This window comes from Ursus americanus, chromosome 15, assembly GCF_024610735.1.
Source record: "Ursus americanus isolate L20-20 chromosome 15, mUrsAme1.1.p, whole genome shotgun sequence".
Classification (NCBI taxonomy): Eukaryota; Metazoa; Chordata; class Mammalia; order Carnivora; family Ursidae; genus Ursus; species Ursus americanus.
In genome coordinates, this window is record NC_142141.1 from 35109770 (window position 1) to 35134340 (window position 24571).

The window sequence follows — 24571 nt, forward strand, 5'->3', positions numbered from 1 at the left end:
AGGGTGATGAGAGAGAAGGTTCACTAGGAAAAGGTATATGAGATTATAGAATAGTGTTGAAGTTAAAGTTGAGATTCGATGCCATTTGTAATATCCAGAATCAGTGAAATAGCAATTTTCTCCAGCTATGCTAGTCAACCTGGGGATAAAAATAGAAAATATAGATGGTTGCATAAATCATTAGGGATTTGTGGGGCCCAGGTATTGATAACTGTTGGAGTGAAGTTGGAGTGAAGTGGTTTGGAATGAAGCACCTTGGAGTCCAAGCCACAAATGATGGAAGTAAAGCCAGGTGGAGAACATCTGGAAAGAAGGAGTCAAGGTTTAGAACTACTTCTCTTTGGTATCTATATGATCTATATGATAAAACCAATCAAATGCCTTCAGAATCCCAGAATTGAAGTACTGATATGCTGCCATTTTAACAGAAAACATATTACTGCCCTGAAGCAATGGATTAATTTTATGTGTCCACTATGAATACAGAGAACTGTCCCCAAGCTCCCTGATTCTCCATGTTTTTGCCCTAGTAGCAGCAAAAAAAAAAAAGTGGCTAAAGCCCATTCCAATAACTTCTGAAGTTTTAAATCTGAGCAAAAATTAAAGAAAAAAGAATAATTTAAAAGTGATCCTTTTATTCTTTTTCATTTTTCATTGTAAGGTGAGCATCTATTTGCTCCATTTTAACCTTCTCTTCTTTCTTGCTTTCAGAAACCCTGTGAATGAAGAAAATCAAGATGGTGTGATGCACTCTGATGGTATGGGGCAAAAAGATGTTTTATTTATTTATTTGTTACCTCAGATACAGAAATTTGAGTTAATCATTCTGATAGGGTCACTATTGGGCCATTGTCATCATTGGTCCATTCAAGACCCCTCTCTTGTTTTACTTATGTATGTATTCCCTTGTATCTCCATGACCCACTCCCTTCTCTCTGTTTTCAACCAGAGACAAATATTCTAATATATTTAAAATGTGTGTGTCTGTTTGTCCATATTCTTTGCATATTCTTCTATGTGTGTATATATTTTAATTTACATAAGCAGCATGTTATAGCTCACTCCACTCTTTTTTTTTTTTTACACTCAGCATAACATGTTTTAGGGGGCCCACTCATGTTGCTATATGTATACTTAATTTGTTAACTACTGCACAGTACCCCATGGTATGTACCCTATGCTTTCACATTTTACTTCCAATTCACTGGAATAATTATTATTCAGTGTATGTTCTTATCCATACTCCCACATGGACCTCTGAGAGACTTTCTTTAAAATATATATCCAGTAGTGGAATGGCTGTTCTTAAGTTGTGGAATATTCATTTTGACTGATTAGGACTAGAAAAGCTGCATATCTGTGTGTACTCCCATAAGCAGGGCATGAAGATTCAAGATGCTTACTTTTCACCAATGCCTGGTATTATTCAGCTTTCCAATTTTGAGTCTTATATGTACAAAATGATATCTCACTTCATTTTCATATTTCTGCTTCTTTTGGGTCTGAGTTCTTAGTTTGTGTATTAGCCTTTGTGGTTTCCTCTCCTATAACTTGCCAGTTCATATCCTTTGAACACTTTTTTTCTTGGAGTTGATATATTTTTCTGGTTGACGATATATTTTTCTGGTTGACTTGGAGGAGTTCCTCTGTATTTCAGATATTAATCCCATGTCAGTTGCAGACACTGCAACTATCTTCTCTCATCCTGTCCGTTGTCTATTAACCTAACCTGCCCTTCACTGAACATAAATGAATTTTGATATAATCAGTTAATTAATTATTACATTGTAACTAGTGTTTTAAAGTTTTAGTGAAGAAATCCTATCTCTAAAAAATAAAAATATTATCTTCTATTTTCTTCTGTAAACTTCATCCCTTATATCTGAGTCTTTGGTGTCTTTGCAGTCCACCTTCGAGGAGTTAGTAGAAACCCAGATTTACTGCCTCATTTATGGAACCAGTTTTCCCATTACCACACTTCGAAATCCATCATTTTCTCAATATTATATAATGCCATCTTTACACTACATCAACTCTATAGGTGTGTGTCTATGTATGTATATGTATGCATTTGTGTGTGTAATAACTGTGTATATAAGAGTGTATGTAAATTTATGCATCTTTCTCAGAGCTCTCTGCTCTATTCCTCTGGTCCTTGTGTTTCTATACCAACACCACACTGTTTTTATTATTATTACTCTAGATTATGTCTTAATTTCTAATAATTAGTTGATATCACTAAACACTTGAATAGCAAAGCGTCTTTTTTTTTAGAGAGAGAGAAAGAGAGTGAGCTTGGGGGAGGGACAGAGGGAGAAAGAGAAAGAGAATCTTAAGCAGGCTCCACACCCAGCTTGGAGCCCAATGCAGGACTCAGTCTCACGACCCTGAGATCATGACCTGAACCGAAACCAAGAGTAGGCCGCTTAACTGACTGAGCCACCCAGGCACCCCAGTAAAGTATCTTTTTAAAAAAAAACCTAATTAACATGATGTGCTTGATACATAAATCTAAATCCTTGGGAACAAATAAGTCAAAAAGTGCAGGGGCGCCTGGATGGCTCAGTCGTTAAGCATCTGCCTTCAGCTCAGGGCGTGATCCCGGTATTCTGAAATAGAGCCCCATGTCAGGCTCTTCTGCTGGGAGCCTGCTTCTTCCTCTTCCACTCCCCCTGCTTGTGTTCCCTCTCTCGCTGGTTGGCTCTCTCTCTGTGTCAAATAAATAAATAAAAATCTTTAAAAAAAAAAAAGTGCAAACTAGTTGTGATTTTCTGACAATAGCTTTGTTCCACACAAGCCCATAAAACCAAATATGCATGCCTTTTATAAAGAGGATAAAAAGTCTTCATTATGTTTTGGACTTTGAATTAGTTTATGAAAGCCAGGGAGATGATTTTACTGTTAAATTACAAGTATTGAAAAGGCCATAGTAAAGATCTAAGCCTCATATTCTATTTTGTACTTATATATCTCTGATAAAGCATAAGTTCTGTTAGATTATGAACTATGTTGAATATATTATGTCTAATAATTCTGTACTAATGTGCTTTTTAATTAAACTATATTAAATTTTATTCTTTTTTAAAAACCTTTAGGTCCTGGAAATCTCGAAGAGGTCAGTTTTTTTCCCCCTTCTGATATAATACAGCTTAACTAAAATACTTAACAATTACTGTGATTGATGTTCTATTGACATAAACCAGCAAATGGAAATTGTTATGAGTAATAATGATATTTTTCCATTTATAATATTACTTCATCTAAAATGTTTGAGACATTAAACACCAATCATTACTCTGACTCACAGGAATTTTGTACTGCTGCATATAAACTTTGTACTGCTGCATATAAACATTAAGTCTGGCTAGACATCTGAATTATATAGCAGAATATAAAATAAGATCTTTTTGTTCTTATTTTTCCAGTCTATCTCTTGAAAGAAAAAAATATTTTAAAGAAGACAAATCTACACACACTTAAATTTATGCTTGTTTTACTAAGTATTTGATCAATGAAATATGTGTATGTTCCCTTTTTGAGTAATTAAAATTAATCATTACTAATGTTTTCCTTGACAGGAACAAGACAGTGAAGGAGAAACATATGAAGACATGTATGAGTTACATTTTTTTAACCATGATTTCATCCCTCTAAAATGAAGATTATGATTTCTATGAGGGAGAATGGGTGGATAGTCAACACTGAGGGGAAAAAGCTTTATTGTTCAAATAACCGACATGTAATGATAACCTTTATTTTGATACAAAGGACTAAAGATTCTTTATTTGTCTAAGAATTTTATGGAGGATTCTTAAAAATGATCTTCTGTGAGAGGCCAGAGACCCGCAGCAGCTACTGGTTAGACCACAGGCGGGAATCACTGAGCAAGGAATGTGGACTTCTTGCTCTCAGTGTGTCCTTGGGCAAATGAATTAATCTCTATGCGACAACCTCCCCGCCTAGACAGTGCTTCGCCTCACAAGGGTGCTATCAGAAATAATTTACCACAGAACCAGATGGCAAAGTTTCAACCTGCTAAAGCAGAAAGATGTTAAAAATAGCTCCAAAACGGGTTTCTGGATAGGCCAGGACTAAGAAATTTCTTGGAGAGTGAGTGAAAGTAGAAATAATTATATTATCTTATTTTATCTTTTTTTGATTCAAATATCTTTATTTTCTCTACCTGGTTCTTATACAACCAATTCTGACTACAGTTTCTGAACTAAGGTTTGCATGTATGTACATGTGCATGCCCTGTACCTGTGAGTGCTGCAGGGTGGGGGGGGGGGGAGTAATTGTATTCTTGCCGATATCAGCAAGAACAGGGCCTTTATAAGCAGTGTCTCCCACTGGCTAGCACAGGTTGTGAGGGGAAGCAGAGCCTTTGGAAGGTAGCCTCATTTGTATGCCTCCTACTCAATTTAAGAACAATCTCACACACCCAGGAGTTTTGACAACCCTTGGCTTTATACCTTCATCTCTACTGTCAGATACTGTCTTCTGTTGTGGTTAGAAACCTCTGGATATGTGAGCTGTAACACATCAACACTTGGAAATGCCAAAGCAATCTAACATTTTGTATCCACAGAGAAGCATCCAAAGAAAAAGAGAAAAAAAAGGAAAAAGAGGAAAAGAAGAGATTAGAGTTGGAGAAAAAGGAACAGAAAGAGCGAGAAAAGAAAGAACAAGAAATAAAGAAGAAATTTAAAGTAAGAGCTTGCTTGCTGATGGGTAAAAAAAGAGTGATCTCCTTTTATAACTTCCACACAAAGGGGGCACCATTCTTGAAAACTTACAAGGTGGGAGAATTACTTAATTGTTGTTTCCTTAAAAAGTAACTACCTTCATAACAATAATTAGTTTGTCCAATATGCTCCCTTATCCCTGCACTAAAAATGTAATGTGATAAAGTCCAAATAAAATATGGTGGCTTAGAATTAGTGGGCATCTAGGGAATTTTATGGTGATTGAGTGAATGAATGCTCAGGTGCAGAAACCCATCTTGGCTCTCATCATTTCACATTTGATCTTAACCAACTTATACTATGAGCTCAGAGCCACACACAGATATCCCTGTGGCATGTATCACAGTGATGCGAGGGACACAAATGTCTCTGGATGAACCAGACCTGTCTCAGAATAAGAACTATTACTCCAACTGCTAGTGTCCAGACCTGACTTATATTTTTGCCTGTATTTTTAGCTTACATACATGTTGACTTCTGACACCCAGTCTTTCTCATCCTTCTTTTTCCACCTGGATTTCTGACTTCTTTCTTTTCTGATCTTTGATTTCTAATTGTATGACTCCTATTACTACCACCAATGCTCCACTGGCAGGCTATCCTCTCTTGGCTACACCATCTCTGACGACATGGCCCATCTGGCACGGGTCTGATGTGTTAGCTATATTTAAGGTGATTACATGAATTACAGAACTAGTCTTCACTGTAAGAAGGATTCATCAAGATTCCTTTAAACATTTAATTCCTCTAGAATATTTAATATACGGTTTGAGTTATAAAAATTTGATTTCTATATAACTCCCCAGTATAGTTATTGCATTAAAACAAAGTTTCAATCGCATGGTGCAGGAAAAAAACATAAAGTTTAGAGTCAATTGGACAGATGTGGATTTAAATTCCAGCTGCCCGTGTGAATTATGTGATTGTGGACATATTATTAAACTTCTCTAAACCTCAGATTCTTATTTCTTTCTTTTTTCTTTTTTGGTTTTTATTCTTTAAAGTGAAACTAAATGATACCTCTCCTGAGAATCTGGTGTGGAATTAATTAAAATACTGTTCATAAGACACTGTATCTGTTAAGGTTCTCATTAAATTTTGAAAAAGCTTACTATCTATAAAATTAAGATTGAAGTATGACTATTAAGACATTTTGCTCATACAGATGTATGGGTACCAATGTTCATATTTTTCAAGTGACAAATATGAAAAATTAATTTCTTAAATAAAAGTCTTCATAACATACTTGGCACTTTATAACTTCAAAGGAATTAGGTGAAGTTTTTTCTTGTGTTTCTTTTGGAGAAATCAATTTTGCATTGTTTCACTCATTCATTCAAATAATATTTTTTAGTAAGAAAAAAATTGGCTATGGAAATCTTACCATTAAATATGAACTCAAAATTTGTAAAGACTAGGGCTTCACAAGCTATATTCCTTCCACAAAAATGTTAAGAGATGTTAAAATTTTAAAAATTAAATAAATGTGAGAACTTACAATGGCACCATATTTCATTAAATCTATGACATAAAATATTTCACACTTTCAAATTCTGAAATTCAGATGCATCTTAACATCATGGGCATATCATAATTTAAATTAAGCTGTTTCTCTCCTAGTGGTACATAAGCGATGATATGTCACAATTCATAACATCATGAGTTCCATAAAATGAGGCAGAACTTCGAAAATCACAATGCATATTTGCATATCAAAAGATCCAAGAAATTTTGTTGAAAAAGATACAAATTTAGGACTAGGAAATTAGGAGTTCAGGATTCATGTTCTCAACTAGATTACAGTAGTTCGTCTGATTCACAGGTGATACATTCCCAGCCCCACAGTGGGTGCCTGAAAACATGGATAGTACTGAACGCTACATTTACTGTTTTTTCCTTTACATATATACCTATGATAAAGTTTAATTTATAAATTAGGCACAGTAAGAGACTAACAGTAACTAATAATAAAACAGTTGTAACACTATATTGTAGTCTGTCACTCTCAAAATATCTTATTGTACTGCACTCACCCGTCTTATGACGATGTGAGATGATAAAATTCCTATATGATGAGATGAAATAAGGTGAATGACTTAGCCATTGTGACATAGCATTAGGCTACTACTGATCTGACAATAGGTCAGGAGAATCATCTGTTTCTAGACCACAGTTGAGCACAGGGAGCTAAAACCCCGAAAACGTAACCATAGATGAGGGGGGAGATTTATATTCTCCTGCTGTAAGGAAACCACTGTACTATCCAGGATATTTATTTTCAAAACTTCACATAACATTTGTTTGCTACTTTTTTTTATTTACAAAGCTATTTCTTTCTTTCTTCCTTCCTTTCTTTCTTTCTTTTTTAAGATTTTATTTATTTATTGGACAGAGAGAGACACAGCAAGAGAGGGAACACCAGCAGGCGGAGTGGGAGAGGGAGAAGCAGGCTTCCTGCTGAGCAGGGAGCCGGATGCGGGCCTCGATCCCAGGACCCTGGGATCATGACCTGAGCCAAAGGCAGACGCTTAACGACTAAGCCACCCAGGCGCCCCTACAAAGCTATTTCTAAAATGTTATCTTGTTTATAGCGGGTAATGTCTACTCTAAGCTTACAGATAGACAACCGCACAAAGTTGGGGGGGGAAAGAAAGAAAGAAAGAAAGAAAGAAAGAAAGAAAGAAAGAAAGAAAGAAAGAAGAAGGAAGGAAGGAAGGAAGGAAGGAAGGAAGGAAGGAAGGAAGGAAGGAAGGAAGGAAGGAAGGAAGGAAAGAAAGAAAGAAAGAAAGAAAGAAAGAAAGAAAGAAAGAAAGAAAGAAAGAAAGAAAATGCTTTTCTCACAAGGAAAAACCCACCACCACCAACTTCCCTCCCCTTTGCTGTTTGAAGCCTAAAGAGAACCATCAGAATAACTACACCATGCGAAGATGGAAAAAAAAAATCTCCATCTACCAAGCAGACCAGCAGCATATCCCGTAAAAACCACGGCACCCAGCACGTATTGTCATACAGAAGTGGTATTCAGTTATTAGTGGCTTCCTCTGCAAGCCCTTCACAGGCTTCTAAGGTCAAAACACATCACTGCTACTCTCTCTGGGACCCCAAGCACATGCTTAAGTGTTCCTTGCGGGTCCTGCCTCACCTCTGTGATTTTCCCCTCACCCCTCTTAGAAGAACATTCATCGGGCATGACATTCATTCCCATTTTCTACTTCAAACCCATAAATGTTGTAAATAGGCTGGTGGGCAAGTCGTGGATGTATTGTCTTTCAAAACCCCGTTCCTAAAAGATTTTCTGAATAGTAAGAAAGCCTGTTGTGATTGTTCCCCTCTTTGCAGCTAACAGGCCCTATTCAAGTCATCCATCACGCAAAAGCTTGCTGCGATGTCAAAGGAGGAAAGAACGAACTGAGCTTCAAGCAAGGAGAGCAAATTGAAATAATCCGCATCACAGACAACCCTGAAGGAAAATGGCTGGGCAGAACAGCAAGGGGGTCCTGTGAGTGCAAATTTTCCTAGGACTTCAAAGTGTTGGTTTAAGACAATATTAAATATGCAAATTCTTTTAAGTGAGGAGTGTTTTACCGGGAGGACAAAAATAGGAAAATTTAAAATGACAAGACTAGCTCCATCTTCACCTCATCAGCGTTATTCTTTTAGTGGGGAACAATGTAAATATTTATATAATTCCAGGGAGGAACAAAGAGTGTTCGATTCCTCACTGATGTTAAACGGGGGGTGGGGGGGGAATGATTCATGTGAATCACTTTGGAATCTTTAAAATAGACTGTAGGCTTACCGCAAACCACGACAGCCTAAGTCTTCGACAAAGTTCAGTCAAACGTGTCTACGTCGGAAGTCTATAAATCAGAAGTTCACACAAAGAGATGAAGGGAAATTTTAAAGAGCACATTGCAATTGATATTTTATTTACAACTTTGAGATATTGAAACTACGGTTACCTGACCATAAATCATCCCTCCGTTTGGTAGATGGCTATATTAGAACAACTGCCGTCGAGATCGACTATGACTCTCTGAAACGGAAGAAGACGTCTCTCGGTGCCCTTCCACCGAGAGCCATTGAAGATGACCAGGAGGTGTACGATGACGTTGCAGAGCAGGACAGTATCAGCAGGTATGTGCAAATACAAATTGTAGAACGGATCACACTGTCGTCTTGTCAGAGATTATATACTTTAAGATCCTAGAATTTGCCTTTCCGTGTTTCCGACTGCCCACTCTCGCTAAATTACCATCTACAATTACAGATACTTCAGTGTGGGTGAAAGGTCACTTGAAACTCCATCGTCTTTTATTTTACTCTTCAGTTGTATATATCAAGTACTACTTAAAAAGTTATAGGCCATTTGCCAGGTCTTGCAAAATGCATTGTCATTCCAAAACGTTGTTTTATAATATTCATTCTGATTTGATCTTAGGGTTATGCCTAAAGTAAATAAGATTTTGCAAAATAGGAACGCGAGATATAAAATTCAGCTCTAAAAATATAAAAATTTTTACTCTAAAATCTCTGAGTCGAAATATATTTGTCGTTCTTATTTGAAAAGATAACAGGAAGAAGATTGCTTTTTAATACAACTCTACTTTGCTTTTAAGAGTAAAAAGTAAGGGGTGCCTGGGTGGCACAGCGGTTAAGCGTCTGCCTTCGGTTTAGGGTGTGATCCCACCGTTCTGGGATCGAGCCCCACATCAGGCTCCTCCGCTATGAGCCTGCTTCTTCCTCTCCCACTCCCCCTGCTTGTGTTCCCTCTCTCGCTAGCTGTCTCTATCTCTGTTGAATAAATAAATAAAACCTTTAAAAAAAAAAGAGTAAAAAGTAAAAGCTCAATTCTCTATGATCCCTGGGAATCAATGAAGGGTCCAATTTTCTTTCCATGGCCCATTCATTCCACTAGATTGGAATGACTTTCCCTGCAGGAATTACAGGAACACCCTCCTGGGGTAGAGGAACAGAACAAGACATTCTTTCTGGAGGAGGCAAGAGGGGAGAGTGGCCATCTTCTCCCATGTACCTTTCCTTCCCATCTTTCCCTTCTCAGTCTTCTGCATCCTTTCTCTATCCCTCCTTTTCTATCTCTTTTTTCCAGCTCTGATCTTCCTTGTCCCTTCTTCTCCTTCTTGCTTTTCCATTTTCCATCTCCTTTCATTCCTTCCTTCCTCCAATATCTCCCTTTCTGGGTAAAGCCATAACCCCTTCAAGTTGAAGGAAAAGAGAATGAAAATCTCCAGCCCAGTTAGAAATCCTTGTTTTTCAATGCCCATTTTGTAGAATTGGGAAACATTCACTCTAATCTCAAAACATAGAATCTGTGCTAGATCTTCACTTGAGTAAAAATGGATCTGTATCCTTCATAATTCAAATTTCAAAGAAAAAAATTGTTTCAATTATCAAACATTTTTAAAATGTAAAATGATCAAAATAGTAATATATTTATAAAACATATGAAGAATTCTGTTTCCTTCCTGCAGTTGTTTACCTCATGTCATCAGTTAAGCTTGCTGTGTTGCTTTCTGACAGCTTTGTCTTTCTAAATAGACTGCAATGCCTTCTTGTCATATTTTGATGTATGTTGCATAATTTATGGCAAATTTAATTACACAACATATATGAAAGCACGCAATGTATGCACTGGCGTTCACAGATCATAAAGTGGCTTTAGTAATCAGACACGCTCTCTGACCTCGTTTGGGAGTCTAAAAACGCCAGTTTTGAGGTCAAAGTTTTAAAAGGCCATATTCTGAGATTTACAGAATTTTCTGTACATGAGTGTGCCATTCTGCCTATTTTCAGTGTATACACTTTGTGTTTTATGGTTTATTTATTTTTTAAAATATTTTCTCTTATTTTGAGATGAAAGATTCCAGGAATATTAATACATACATATTTATGATGCACATACTCAAGAAAAAATAATAAATCCATGAAAAAGATTGACGTTCTTAAAATGAAGCATTATTTCATCATAATAGGCAACTATTTCCCCAAACTGGTACTATTACCTTTTCCATTGTGTGCAGTCCATAGATACCGCAACTCTGGAAGACACGCCGAAATCTATTTAATGAAATGGAGTTGGAGGAGCTATATGGTTTTAATGCTCAATATCTTAAATATAGCACCCCAATAGTTACTCGCATGTATGTCGCCCTTACGCATATTTAATAAGAAAATGAAAGAAGAGAAAATGAAAACACAAGTTTGGTGTTGGGGTTTTTGGGGGGGCAGGGGGACGTGGTTTGAAGCCACAGCTGCTGCCAGCAGAGATCTCACAACAGAACAGGCTTTGTCCTTAGTAGACAGGGAAAGATGCTGAGCACGGCCGGCAGCTTGCCCTGGCGAGAGGAGGAAAAAGCACCATCCTCTCCTTCCCCTTCTCCAGATTCCTCGTGGGTCCTTGCATGCCTCACCTGCTCTTTCCTGATCCCTCCAGGGTAGGGGGCTGACTGTGCACTTCAAACTCTGTGGGCAGAGAGGAGGCTTAAAAACACAGGTCCTGACCGCTATCCTCCCCCCTTTTTTCAACTAAAGCAATTTCTGTAATAAGTATGAGACATTGAAGAAAAGGTAATTATACATCAATTACATCATCACATAACAAACTTTCCTCCTCCGCATGGTCCCCATACTTCTTCCTTCCCTCTTTTCCTTCCTTTCTTTTTACTGGCACATTCCTCTCCTTACCTCCACTTCATTTGGTAAATGCTTTGTATTCCAAACAGACCATTTGAAGAAGTTGAAGAATTGCTCTAAAAATAAAATAACGTGTGGCAGCTTTGCTCCTGATTATTAAAACTCCGTTCTTTGGGATAGAGAATCTCCAAGATGAAATGTATTTGTCAGGAGTGGCAGCCAACCAAAATTGCAATTTTTCACATAATTCTAGCTGCTTGCTTCACGCACAAAGGGAAGTGTCAGACAAAATGAATGTGAAAACAGTATGTAAGCAAGGAGAGAATATACTTAAACTTCATCAAAAATCAATTCCTTATTTACATATTAGGACATTTATAGCATGTTTTTCTACAAAGTTCCGTTAACAATGTATGTTTTATTTCTAAATTAACCATAGATTTGTGTCAGACCCGTTTCTTTTATTGTGGCTTCGAGGCTGAGGATTCAGATATGAGTGCATAATTAATACTGCATGGCTGTAATATCAGACCAATAGCTTTTGCTGGCAGATTATCCAAAGGGCAAAAGTGGTGGTTACAGGGGGTGCAGCAAAGTGAAGACAAAACAGTATTATAGAGGAAGACAGGATGCTGAGGTTCTTACATCAACCCTGCTGTTAATTAAAAGTGGGTTTGGTCAATTCACTTCATTTCTCAGAGCCTCGGTTTCCTTTCTGCAAAATGAGGGGATTAAGCCAGACTTCTGGGATTTTCCCAGTTCTCACAATCTACTCTTCTTTTGCTCTAGCAGAACTCACATTTTAGTGGAAGACACAGGCAAGAAAACAGATGATTATAAAATAGGGAAAATATAGAATGTTAGAGAAATAAATAAGAAATACAGGCAGTATGGATTTAGAAAATTGGGGGCCACACTATTTACAATACTAAGAATAAAATTGGTTGGCTCAGTCGGTGAAGCATCCAACTGTTGACTTTGGCTCAGGTCACAATCTCAGGGTTGGAAGACTGAGCCCTGGGTCAGGCTCTGTGCTGTGTGTGGAGCCTGCTTAAGATTCTCTCCTTCTCTCTCTCTGCATCTCCCCCCGCCACGTGCTCTTTCTTTCTCTCTCTCTCAAATAAATAAATAAATCTTTTTTTTTTTTTTACAGAATACGATTTCATGAGTAAGATTTCAACTTTTTAGAAATTCTCTCTTTAAAAAAGAATGTAATGCTACTGGACTAAGATACAATGCTGTGGCTATAACATATTAAAAGAGAATTGGGGACACCTGGGTAGCTTAGTTGGTTTAGCATCTGTCTTTGGCTCAGGTCATGATCTTGGGGTCCTGGAATCGAGCCCCGTGTTGGGCTCCCTGTTCAATGTGGAGTGGGCTTCTCCCTCTCCCTCTGCTCCTCCTCCCCCGCTCCTGTGTACTCTCTCTCTCTCTCTCTATCTCTCAAATAAATAAATAAAATCTTTTAAAAAAGAGAGAGATGACTGAATTTAATGTAATAATGGTTCTATATGACTTCTGGAATGCTACCGTTGGTTGGTTTTCATAAATCTATCTATGGACTGATGCAATAATGTGTAACCTAAAAACTACCTCATGGTGGGGCACCTGGGTGGCTCAGTCGTTGAGCGTCTGCCTTCGGCTCAGGGCGTGATCCCGGCGTTTTGGGATCGAGCCCCACATCAGGCTCCTCTGCTGGGAGCCTGCTTCTTCCTCTCCCACTCCCCCTGCTTGTGTTCCCTCTCTCGCTGGCTGTCTCTCTCTCTGTCAAATAAATGAATAAAATCTTTAAAATAAATAAATAAAAATAAAAAAATAAAAACTACCTCATGGGAAGTGTTAAAAGCAAACAGTAACATTGTTTTTGGAAACTTTAGGTAGTACTGACACTCATTTGATTCTTATTCGGTTTGTTTTGTTTTGTTTCTTGCCTTGGTTCTATTATGATAAGGAACAATGTCTCTTCTTCTTTACATATAACATCCTGATAACTTTTAACTGCAGTGTTATTTCTCTTTTGTATAATTGTTCAGTATATGTACTTCTCTTCCCAATAACTACATAATTCATACGCTAATTTAATTTGTTTATTTTTTTTTTCCTAACCACAGTCAGAGTGGAAGTGGAGGTAAGCTACACAGTTTTATCAGCAGTTTCTTTGTTTTCAACACTTTTGTCTGTATTAATGACAAGATGCTTTTGTTTGCAAATAATGAGGAGGATCTTAATGTGGTACCACCAGACTGGGAGCCAATGACCTGGATTCCAGTCCTGACCACTGAGTGACCCTAAACAAGTCATTCTTTCTTCCAAGTTTGTTGTGGGTCCTAGGGTGACTATTTCCAGTGTGCCCAGGGCAAAATCGATTTATGCCAATTGTCTGAGCACAATTATTAAAAGCATCCCCCTTCACTTTTAGAAGTATCCCTATTTGGATAATTTACATGGTTACCTTAACTATGACTCCTAAAGACTCCTCATATTCTTATCACCAAAATAAAGCTATTTTACTAATAACTTTCAATGCTAAAATTCTCACCTTAAAAGTCAGATTTCAAGTTCTTTGTACTTATTTCTGCACAGAGGAGGTGCTCAATAAACATTTATTAAATAAATATTTGTCAAATAGCAAGGTTCCTGAGAGTTTACAACAAAGGATTTAACTATTAAAAAATCACTTTGATTAAATGAATCAGAGCTACTGCCAAAATTCAAAGACTCACCTTTCATTCTGTTTTTCTTCACTTATATCTTGATCAGTATCTTTTTCTGAATGTCCCCTCACTATTAATTAAATTTTTATCACCTCCTCCCTCCTCTTCTCCACAATATTTAACTCTATCCCTATTCAGTTTTATTTTTTCTCTTATTTATTCTCCCCCATTCCTTTTATCTCCAATGCACAGTGCCTTTTATCATCCTTCATATATTTATTAAATTTCCCCTCTAAGAATTCCTTTATAAATAATCAACAAAACAATTTACCTACCACCTATGTGAGAGTGGGAAAATAAAGTTTTTTTTAATTAAATTGTTAATAAGGAACAGGGACTTTTCTGGAGTTAAATAAGGCAGATTTATTATCAAATTTTGAGTGACTCTTACATGAGCAAATTATAAAATTAACAGAAGATTCTTTCCCCCCACCATCCAAATGTAGGAATGTTCCCACCTCCCCCAGATGATGATATTTATGATGGGATCGAAGAGGAAGATGCTGATGATGGGTAAGAAAAATTAGTGAACTGCTTTCTTAAAAATGTTTTACATACTGAAATTTAGTGTTGATTCTGGTTAAAATAAAAAGCAAAAAATTGTGCTCCTTATTACAACACCAATGACGATTTGAATGTTTAATTAATAGCAGAAGTAAGTCAGAAAGCATAATTGCACCACACTTCAAGTGAAGTGGTATATTATTTGGAAGAACCTCAAAAACTTTGTCAAAAGAAGTGAAATAATAAAGAATTATCTGTTATAGATTTTTTTTCAAACTTTTCCCAATCATTTCTTTATCAATCAATAATCTCTGGAGAGTTTATCAGTTGCATGGCTATCTCTGTATAATAATCATAGTTATAGGAAATCCAAATAAAATGAAACCATATGCTATTTGTGGCAAAACCAGTATTGAGGGGGGTTGGGATAACTAGGTGATGGGCATTAAGGAGAGCACGTGATATGAGCACTGGGTGTTATATACAACTGATGAATCACTGAACTTTACCCCTGAAACTAATAATACACTATATATTAATTAATTGAATTTAAATTTAAAAATAAAAACAAAAAAAACAATATTGGATGCTTAATTCTCTAGTTGCTTAAACTTTTGTAGTGGTGTATATTAAAATTTAAGATCTGTCACTTACTTAATTTTAAGCATAAAATAATGCAAAATTGATGTTTAAAACTTAATTTTGATTTTGCTTGCCATTTTAAAACCAAGAGAAATTTCACTAAATAGAAAAAAATAACTTACCTACTACTTACCTAGTAGGAGCAGTATTCAAAGACCATGGTCTATAAACTGAAAAGCATCGTCTTGTTGAATACAATGAGTAACTTGCTGCCTGAATGATCAACGCAGTATAATTATAAAAAATCTGAATGTCCACCCGACGTCTTCACATTCCACTGATGATTCCATTCTGATCAATGCCTGCATGCTCCAAAGCTCCACACTACAGGTTGAAGAGAAGAGTAATTCGTGGTCCTGGGGGATTTTGAAGATGTTAAAGGGAAAAGATGACAGAAAGAAAAGTATACGAGAGAAACCTAAAGTCCCTGAGTCAGACAATAATGAAGGTTCATCGTAAGAGTCAACCAACCAAACTCAGTGCACAATAACTACACTAATATTAATTTAATCAATGCTACTAATATTTTATAACCATAACCAAATTCTGACAGGCTTAAGTCACTTCAACATTATTTTCCATCAGTCATCTTAGCCTCATTTACCCTGTCAACCTTACGCTCATGCATTTCCTAAGAGGAACGCATAGTATTCAAAAATTGTCATATGGTTCAAAGATAGATTTTGCCTTCCTACAAACATGCACAGATAGCACACACATACACACACACACATCTTTACATACTCATACACACTGCATTTAGTAGAACTTTTTTTTTAACTGCAGATCTAAAAACTCACAATTCCAGTGCCACATTTTATTACATAATATTTTATAGTGACTGTCCTTCAAAGTACACATTCTCTTTTAAGAACTAGTTTGCCAGAAATAAAGGACACAGTTGGAATTTCATTTCTCTAAATACAGTATTTAAAGTCTTTGTAGCTCAATAGATTCTCCATACTTCACTGAAGTCTTTATAAAATGTTAATTCCACATAGAAGTTCTCATTTTAAACTCTTCTGTTTAAAGAATTGGTTTTAGTAAAACCAACACTTAGTAAACAAGACACTCAAAATTGTAAGTAAGCATGACAAATCCTTTTTTTTTCTTTTTAAACAAATCCTCTTTTGATGCATCATTATTCAAATGCAGACCTGACTTAGAAATAAAAGCAGAGGTCATTTTTCCTGTTCTAATTGCACACCTCCTAATTTTGATTTTCAATCATTTGAACTAATGATCTCCCACACTTTAGTGTAACTGTGCACCATTCTTCTAGTGATGTGTGTTTGTGTGTGTGTTTAAAGTTCAGGAAGTAATAAAAGCAAAGGTCCTTTTCTGTTGCAACTAAATGCCACCCAATCCTGATTTCCGAACACTTCTATTAATAAGCTTTCCCTCTCGAGTTTCAGTAGATATTCCTCTCTTATTCACCATTCTCCTGTTTGGGAAAACATGGTCATACAAAGAATCCTATGACCTTTTTTCATTTCAGCCCTCTATTTCTACTCTTAAAGTCAAATAAAAAGTTTTGACCTGAGCTATGCCACAACGACTCCAAAACATTGAGTCCATTTAATTTACTCTGATGTGATAATATGCCCAAACCTCATAGAACAAATCTGAAAATATTGGTCCAATGGCTATGGGCAAAAAAAACAAAAAAAGCAAAACGCTGAATGCCTTGACTTTTGACTTTTTTGGCCACCATTGGAGTTCAAAAAAAAAAAAAAAAGTCTTGCGAAATTCAAAATTGATGGACAGAAACTGAGACTCAGAGACTCAGTGGAGAAATGGAGATGAGAAAGGAATGACTGTCAACAGAATTAGCCTTCAGAAGCTTCCAGGCTGTACTTGTTTATGCCTCTCCTAAATAAAGAGCTCAATTTCTGTGTTTATATTGGTCTGATTATAATTGTGTTCTCATTTTCTTTCCAGTTTCCCTCCTCCTCCTAAACAAGTGGGTAAGTAATAAAAACTAATTATATTTTTTATATCTCATTTCTTGCAGATGGGGTCGTGGGAAAGCATGGGATATAGTCATGGTCTCTGGATTAAAGTCCTGACTCTGAAAATTAAAAACTTGTGTAACCTTGTCAAGCAACTGCTCCTTGGGGGAGGACACAGTTTCTTAAGAGTTAAATAGTCGGAAGAGGAAAATTTTGAATATTGATGGTTTTTGAAGATTTTAGTTATTCATTTGCCAGAGAGAGAGAGGGAGAGAGCACATGCAGGGGGAGCGGCAGGCAGAAGGAGAAGCAGGCTCCCTGCTGAGCAGGGACACCCCCCCCTCCCGGCCCCCAATGCAGTACTCCATCCCAGGACCCTGAGATCATGACCTGAGCAGAAAGCAGATGTTTAAGGGACTGACCCACCTGGTGTCCCTAATATTGTTGGTTTTTAAACCATTCATCCCATCATAGGGGTCACTATGGAGAAAGGAACAGGTGGGAAGGGATGGACACTGAAATTTCTCAAGTCTCCTCTACCCCAATTCAGTCAAGCGTGATATATTGGGCTTCTGCATAAGGATTTCTAAAAATGTACCAGATTATATGACACCAAGGCCCTTTTAAATCTAAATTTCTTTGATTTTTTAAATGTATAATTTATATTGTATTTGGAAATTTTCCCATCGCTAAATGTAAAACAGTTTCTTCTTCATACAATTTTGATCAGCTTATTTTTTTTATCCCTGCTGAGACAGACCTTTCAAAGACTGACTTTGAACAAAATAAAATGTCTCACAAGAATATTCAGGGGCTTTCAAAAAGTTTGTCTCAATTTATAAATAAATTGAAAGAAAAAACTAAATACACAGATAATCTATTCTTCCAGTCTGCTACCTGACCTCATTTTCAGTTATCAGTTTGAAAATACATAAGGCACTAATTCAAATTAATCAATAACTGATGATGAGTTTATATCTTAATCTGTAATTTTCAAAAAGTATTCAAGAAATTTAGCTCCACAAAGGGTAGGTATAAAGTGAAACAAATGTGATCAGTTAAGTGAAACAAATGTGATCAGTTAAGTTAAAAAAAATGTTGTTTTTTTGTTTTAATTTTCTTTTGTTCTCAAGAGTCTTTTATGTACATGCGTATAGATTAGTAATTTTTCCCATTCTGGAAACCAATGATATGTCATACTTTTTATAATATGAATGATGGGTTCTTTACATAGCTGTGAAATTAATTACCTGAGTGGGGGGAGAATGCACACACACAGACACACATGTGTGTAATATAAATACACATATATTTATGTACTCTATACTTCTATACAGAGAGAGGGAGAAATTCTTAAAGGAAATTAAATCCTTGCCACTAGCAGAGAGCATTTCAACTTTCTATGATAATCATTCCTTAAAACATTTGTACTCTCTTCGATTTATCTCTTCAGCTTAATTGTTGTGGAACAACTTAATAGGCACAGAAGGGAAGCAGTCCTCCTAACTTTATTAATAAGAGGTCTAAATGGAAGAAAAGTTATCTATGGATTGGAAAAGCCATTAAACCAGTTAAGGGCACAGCCACTTTTCCACCAACACTGGTTCTCAGTACCTCCTGGTACCAGGCATGTTCTATTAATAGAAATATTCTTTCCATTTTAAGGTAGTACCACACCTACTATTACTATAAGCTAAAAATTAATGAGGGAGAGATCAGTGAGTAAAAGAGAATGATTGATAGATAGATAGATAGATAGATAGATAGATAGATAGATAGATAGACAGACATAGACAAAGACATATAAATAATGTGTATTATCATAGCATCCCAAATCCCCTAAGAATCAATCTCTACTGCCTATTGCCAATGGCCAGTAATGTTGATTTGTTTGTCAGCACTCTACTAATCCTGCCATTCATCACATGTGTGGATCTTCAAATAATCTCAGTCACTGTTTTGGGGGATTTATCCTGATAATGCTAGTTACAATCACGGTCACTGGCTTTTTTGAGGGATACTTAGCAGAAGCATCCAGAGAGAAACCTATCCCCATCAAGAAACGGACAATGCTTCCAGGAAAAATGTACAGAGACCCCAGGAAAACTGATTTTGTGGTCCTCAAAACAATCTTTACATTAAAAACATCATCACACGCTCATATCAAACTTCAAACTGAAAGCGTTTCAACATTTGATATTTTGCCTTTTGTTAGACATGGGAGACGAAGTTTATGATGATGTGGATGCGTCTGATTTCCCCGCTCCGCCAGCAGAGCTGAGGTAAGTAAAATGTTCTCATTCTGTGATGAAAACCCGACCGCTAGTAGAACTGTTCTTAAACTGCAGCATCAGGTCTAAAAGCTCACAATTCCAATGCCACATTTTATTACGTAATATTTTATAGTGACTTCCTTTCAAAATACACATCCTCTTTTAAAAACTAGTTTGCCAGAAATAAAGGACACAGTTGGAACTTCTTTTCTCTAAATACAGTATTTAAAGTCTTCGTAGCTCAATAGATTCTCCATACTTCACTGAAGTCTTTATAAAATGTTAATTCCACACAGAAGTCCTCATTTTAAACTCTTCGTGAGACCTAAAATCAATACTTAGCAAACAAGACACTCAAAATTGTGAGTGATCATAACAAATCCAAAAAAGAAAATTCGACTAGAATAAAACCCCAAAGGCATGTGCATCTACTGTGTTCGATCCGGCTCACTCTGTCCTCTCTCTGATCCCAGTTCTAAAGCTCCTGCTAGGTTTGGGTGGAGAGCGTTGATCCCCCTCCACACTCTACCCTCCTTTTCCAGTCTCCCTTCCGCTTTGCCTCTCCAGGGTGTTCTGCTCCTTGTCCCCTGATTATTCTCTGCCCGGTGACTCATTGATGTCTACATTCATTTATTCGTTCGTATACTCATTCACTGGGAAAATATTTGAGCGCCTGATCACAACTGATCTCACTGATTCATCTCCTCCCTTTACTTTCACTCTTTTGCCAAGAGCTTTTTTGTCTTGGATTCACTTCTTAGTTTATATCTCACCCCTCAAATTCTTCAAATCTCTTCTGTCCTCCACAAGATTTTTTCCTTTTATGAAAAAAAAAGATGATTTGTGTTTTCAAAGGACTTTATTATGTCTCTTTTTCACAAAAGCATCAGATTCTCAAAGGTTCCATTCAAATTAAAAAAAAAAAAGTTAAGGGTGAATAGTGACATTCTTCAGCTCACCTAAGGTTTCGATTTAATTTTAGGCTAAAACTATTTGAAAACCTGTTAAGATCAGTTAGTACAAAAGGAGTACCTTTTGAAACCTCTTTTGAAATAGAAAATAACATGGTAAGATCCTTTTTTATATTCCAGTAAACGTGTGAGATGAGCTCGTGCATAAGGTGTACGAAAGCAAGAATACCTCTGTAGCTTTCTCAGGGAAGAAAGGTGAATAAAAGGTCTTGAGCTTGATTAGTTAAAGGATGGAAGTGACATAAATGGGAGACAATACGCAGCGTCTTCTGAGCAATACTACAAAAATGCATGAGTGCTTGTTTATTTAGTATTTATTTTTTACCAACACTGTTAGGTTAATTTTACTGAACAAGAGAACGTACCAAGATCAAAGAAACCGAAGGGAGAATATGCTATCATTTCTATGTGAGAATCAAGTTCTATAGACACAACAGACAAGAAAGATGAAAAGAGAATCATTCTCCTTTTTTCTGAAATGAAAATCTAATCTTCGGTAATATGTTAGGTTTGAAAATTCCTCGCCATTGGGAAGTCATTTCTATGCCTGACATTTTTTAGGCATTTTTCTGTTTTATATTACTGTAAAAATGTCACCACATTCCATAAACAGCTCTCTAGGAACCCAGTTACACACTGGACCCTTTCTTCAAGTAGAATAAAGCCCAGCTGATTAAACTTTATTTGATATGTACCGTTTTCTTTGCTGCTGTTTATTGTCAGAGTTTAAGACTATTTTATGTTCTCTAACATAATAGTCTATTTTTTACTAAAAGTAAAATTTCAATAAGTTATTTTGCAAGAGAGCTCATGGGCCATTTTTAACATGCATGTATATCCTGATAGTTCCAAAGTGCTACTTTGGGACAGCAATTCCACTACTGCCCAGAGCGCCGTAACACAGGAGATACTGAAGAAAGATGCAGAACCCAAGGCAGGACAATGTGCTAATTCATTTCACAGTAAATGAACTAAATTCTAAGATTCAAAGCGTAAGAATCAAACACGTTAAATAAGTCCGTTACAAACAAAATTTTATTGTAGGCAATCTAGATAAAAATTAAAATCAGTGTTTATAACTTTTCATCATTCACAAAAAGTCTGATTTTTTAAAATTCCCTCCTTCAGAGATTTCCAGCCTTTTCCCAACAACCACATTCAACTCTAGTAAATGTTCCTCAACCTTGCTTGCAAATTAGTATTGCCTGGGGAGCTTTAAAATATATTTGTCACTATCTAGTCCCCACTCAATCTAATTAATTAGAATGTATTTAATTTAATTAGAATTTCTAGGAATTAGACAAAGTTACTTTTTTAAAACTTCCCAGGTGATCCTATATGTGGCCAGGATGAAGAATCATTATCGTAGGCTTATTCTTATGACAACTAGCTTTAGTCCAGTTGGTATCTATGAGATGTTACCCTGGCCCCATTTTAAGTAGGTAGGAAAACTTGACATACAGATAAATTTTCAAGCCATAAAAATCAATTTTAAAAAGAAAGTTCTTTTTCAAAAAGCCTTTTCTATGATATTGGCCAAGGCACTTAATTATCTAGGAAGGGTTGAAAAATACAGAGAGCTCGACAATAGGTGGGTTGAATCATATGAAACCTCTGATACGTAACCATGTTCACACTATTCCTCAGTAATTTTATATGGCTCACCATAATAAATATTTACTTCCATTTTAACTCATAATCTGTATTCTTTTGAAGAATCTCTTCTGTGTTTTGAAATATTATCACTTATTACAATGAATGTACTAGATTTCTAAGAAATGGTATTAATTAAAAACAAAATTTAACAAAATTGTAATTTTATGGATGAAGTCTCTATTGTACGTTGTTCTTTTTAAACTAAACTAAATGCTGTTTTGTGTGTGTTCTGCCATCTTAGTCAAGGAGCCAAGGCTAAGACAGAAGAAAAAGACCCCAAGAAGCTAAAAAAGCAGGAAAAAGAAGAGAAAGACTTCAGGAAAAAGTTTAAAGTATGTCATATTTAAATATCAGACAAAGTTCAAAGCTCTAATGAAAAAAAATGATTTTTAAGTACCAAAATGCATGTATTAAACGTGTGATTATCAATATCAGTTATCCATCCTAACTCCCTTATTTTTTATATAATTTTCTTTACATTTGAATTTATTCCTTTAACAAATTAAGCAAATTCTCATATGTGCACAATAGATATACTTCAATAACATTTAAAATTTAGCTGTTCTTTGAACTTTAATAACTAGATAATCTAAAAATAGAATGGATTAAAAAAGATTATACACACACACACATACACACACACACACACAAATACATATACATACACTGGAATATTTTTCAGCCAGGAAAAAGAAGGAACTCCTGCCACTTGTGACAACATGGTTGGCCCCTGAGGGCGTTATGCTAAGTGAAGTAAGTCAAACAGAAAAGACGAATATTCTATAATATCATAGCACTTATATGTGGAATCTTAAAAAGCCAAACTCACAGAAACAAAGTAAAATGATAGTTACCAGAGGCTGGGGCGGGCGGCATGGAGGAGATGTTGGTCAAGCATACACAGTGTCAGTTATAAGATGAATGAGCTTTAGGGTCTAATGTACAGCATGGTCATTATGCTTAGCAATACTGTATCACATACTTGAAAGTCGTAAAGAGAGTAAATCTTAAATGTTCTCACCACAAAAAGGAAGTGGGAATTATGGGAGGTGTTAGAGGTGTTAGCTAAAGATGTGATGGTAATCGTTTCGTAATATATGAGTATATCAAATCAACACACATACACCTTAAATTTTAAAAATGTTTTTAATTTTTAAAATAGTGAATATGAGTGGTTTTTCCCCAAAAATTTTTTCTTTAATGTTTTTACAGCATTTTTTTAAAACAAGGAACTATTTATTTAGCAAAGGCTTTCTTAGTAAATTTGTCAATAAATGGATTGGTTGAATAATACACATCAATCAATAATATAAATATTTTTCTTTATTTTTCCAGTATGATGGTGAAATTAGAGTCCTGTATTCGACCAAAGTGTCCCCCTCCTTAACTTCTAAAAAGTGGGGCACCAGAGAGCTGCAGGTGAAGCCTGGTGAATCTCTTGAAGTTATACAAAGCACTGACGATACAAAAGTTCTCTGCAGAAATGAAGAAGGAAAATGTAAGTCACCGCTTACTCGTGGTTGATACGGCACTCCAGGATTTAATAATCAAACACGTTTTCCTGATCACCCCTGTTTTATTAACTTTGTTTTGTCGATGCTTTATGAATTGTGGAATACATTAAGAAATTAGAGATCGAAATGTGACAAAGGGGCGCCTGGGTGGCACAGCGGTTGGGCGTCTGCCTTCGGCTCAGGGCGTGATCCCAGCGTTATGGGCTCGAGCCCCACATCAGGCTCCTCCGCTAGGAGCCTGCTTTTTCCTCTCCCACTCCCCCTGCTTGTGTCCCTCTCTCACTCGCTGTCTGTCAAATAAATAAATAAAATCTTTAAAAAAAAAAAAAGAAATTAGAGATCGTGCTGTGCCGAAATCAATGTATTTTATTTTAATCCTTTTTCATTTCCCACCTGCTATTTTTGGCACTGTGGTGCCAAGGTAATGCCAAATTAGTACTTCTCAAAATGCGAATCCACAGACCACCAGCATCAGAAAACCCTTTGTGTATTAAAATCGCAGTTGCCTGGCCCCGCCCTTGACTTGCTGAGTCATGAGTTCTGGGGAGTCAGAGGGAATCTGTGATTGTCTCTCCTTCCCTAGCTTATTCTCAGGTCCACCAGAGCGAGAAGCAGTGTTCTCAAAGAGTGAGTGGCCCTTGTTCTGGTCTGGTTTTGAAATTACATAGCGCACGGCCCTTCTAGAATTTCCAGTCTTCCTACCTTGCAAACTTACTTGTTTTCATTTCCTACTTGGACACACTTCGTAAGATATAGAATTCCAAATGAATATAAAGGAGTCCCCGTCTTCTTTGACTTTATGGGCTATTGAAACTGACGGAGGGAAATGTTTTTGTCACATTTTATTTATTTATTCATTTTTAAAGATTTTATTTTATTTATTCGACAGAGATAGAGACAGCCAGCGAGAGAGGGAACACAAGCAGGGGGAGTGGAAGAGGAAGAA

At 36.3% G+C, this 24571-nt stretch overlaps 1 protein-coding gene across 4 annotated transcripts in view; it reads left to right on the top strand.

The window, feature by feature from the left end:
* The window catches only part of FYB1 (FYN binding protein 1), a 153621-nt gene that overhangs the window by 116380 nt on the left and 12670 nt on the right, over window positions 1–24571 (top strand). For 3 of the 4 annotated variants that reach the window (XM_045787318.2, XM_045787314.2, XM_045787315.2), the window contains exons 4-16: window positions 712–758; window positions 3096–3115; window positions 3579–3613; window positions 4589–4709; window positions 8085–8244; window positions 8738–8882; window positions 13511–13527; window positions 14560–14626; window positions 15577–15714; window positions 17201–17226; window positions 19427–19493; window positions 22353–22443; window positions 23447–23609. In XM_045787318.2, the coding sequence (XP_045643274.2) occupies window positions 712–758; window positions 3096–3115; window positions 3579–3613; window positions 4589–4709; window positions 8085–8244; window positions 8738–8882; window positions 13511–13527; window positions 14560–14626; window positions 15577–15714; window positions 17201–17226; window positions 19427–19493; window positions 22353–22443; window positions 23447–23609 (1097 nt within the window). The remainder of the gene's footprint in view (window positions 1–711; window positions 759–3095; window positions 3116–3578; window positions 3614–4588; window positions 4710–8084; window positions 8245–8737; window positions 8883–13510; window positions 13528–14559; window positions 14627–15576; window positions 15715–17200; window positions 17227–19426; window positions 19494–22352; window positions 22444–23446; window positions 23610–24571) is intronic. The other variant, XM_045787319.2, reaches the window with a different exon arrangement.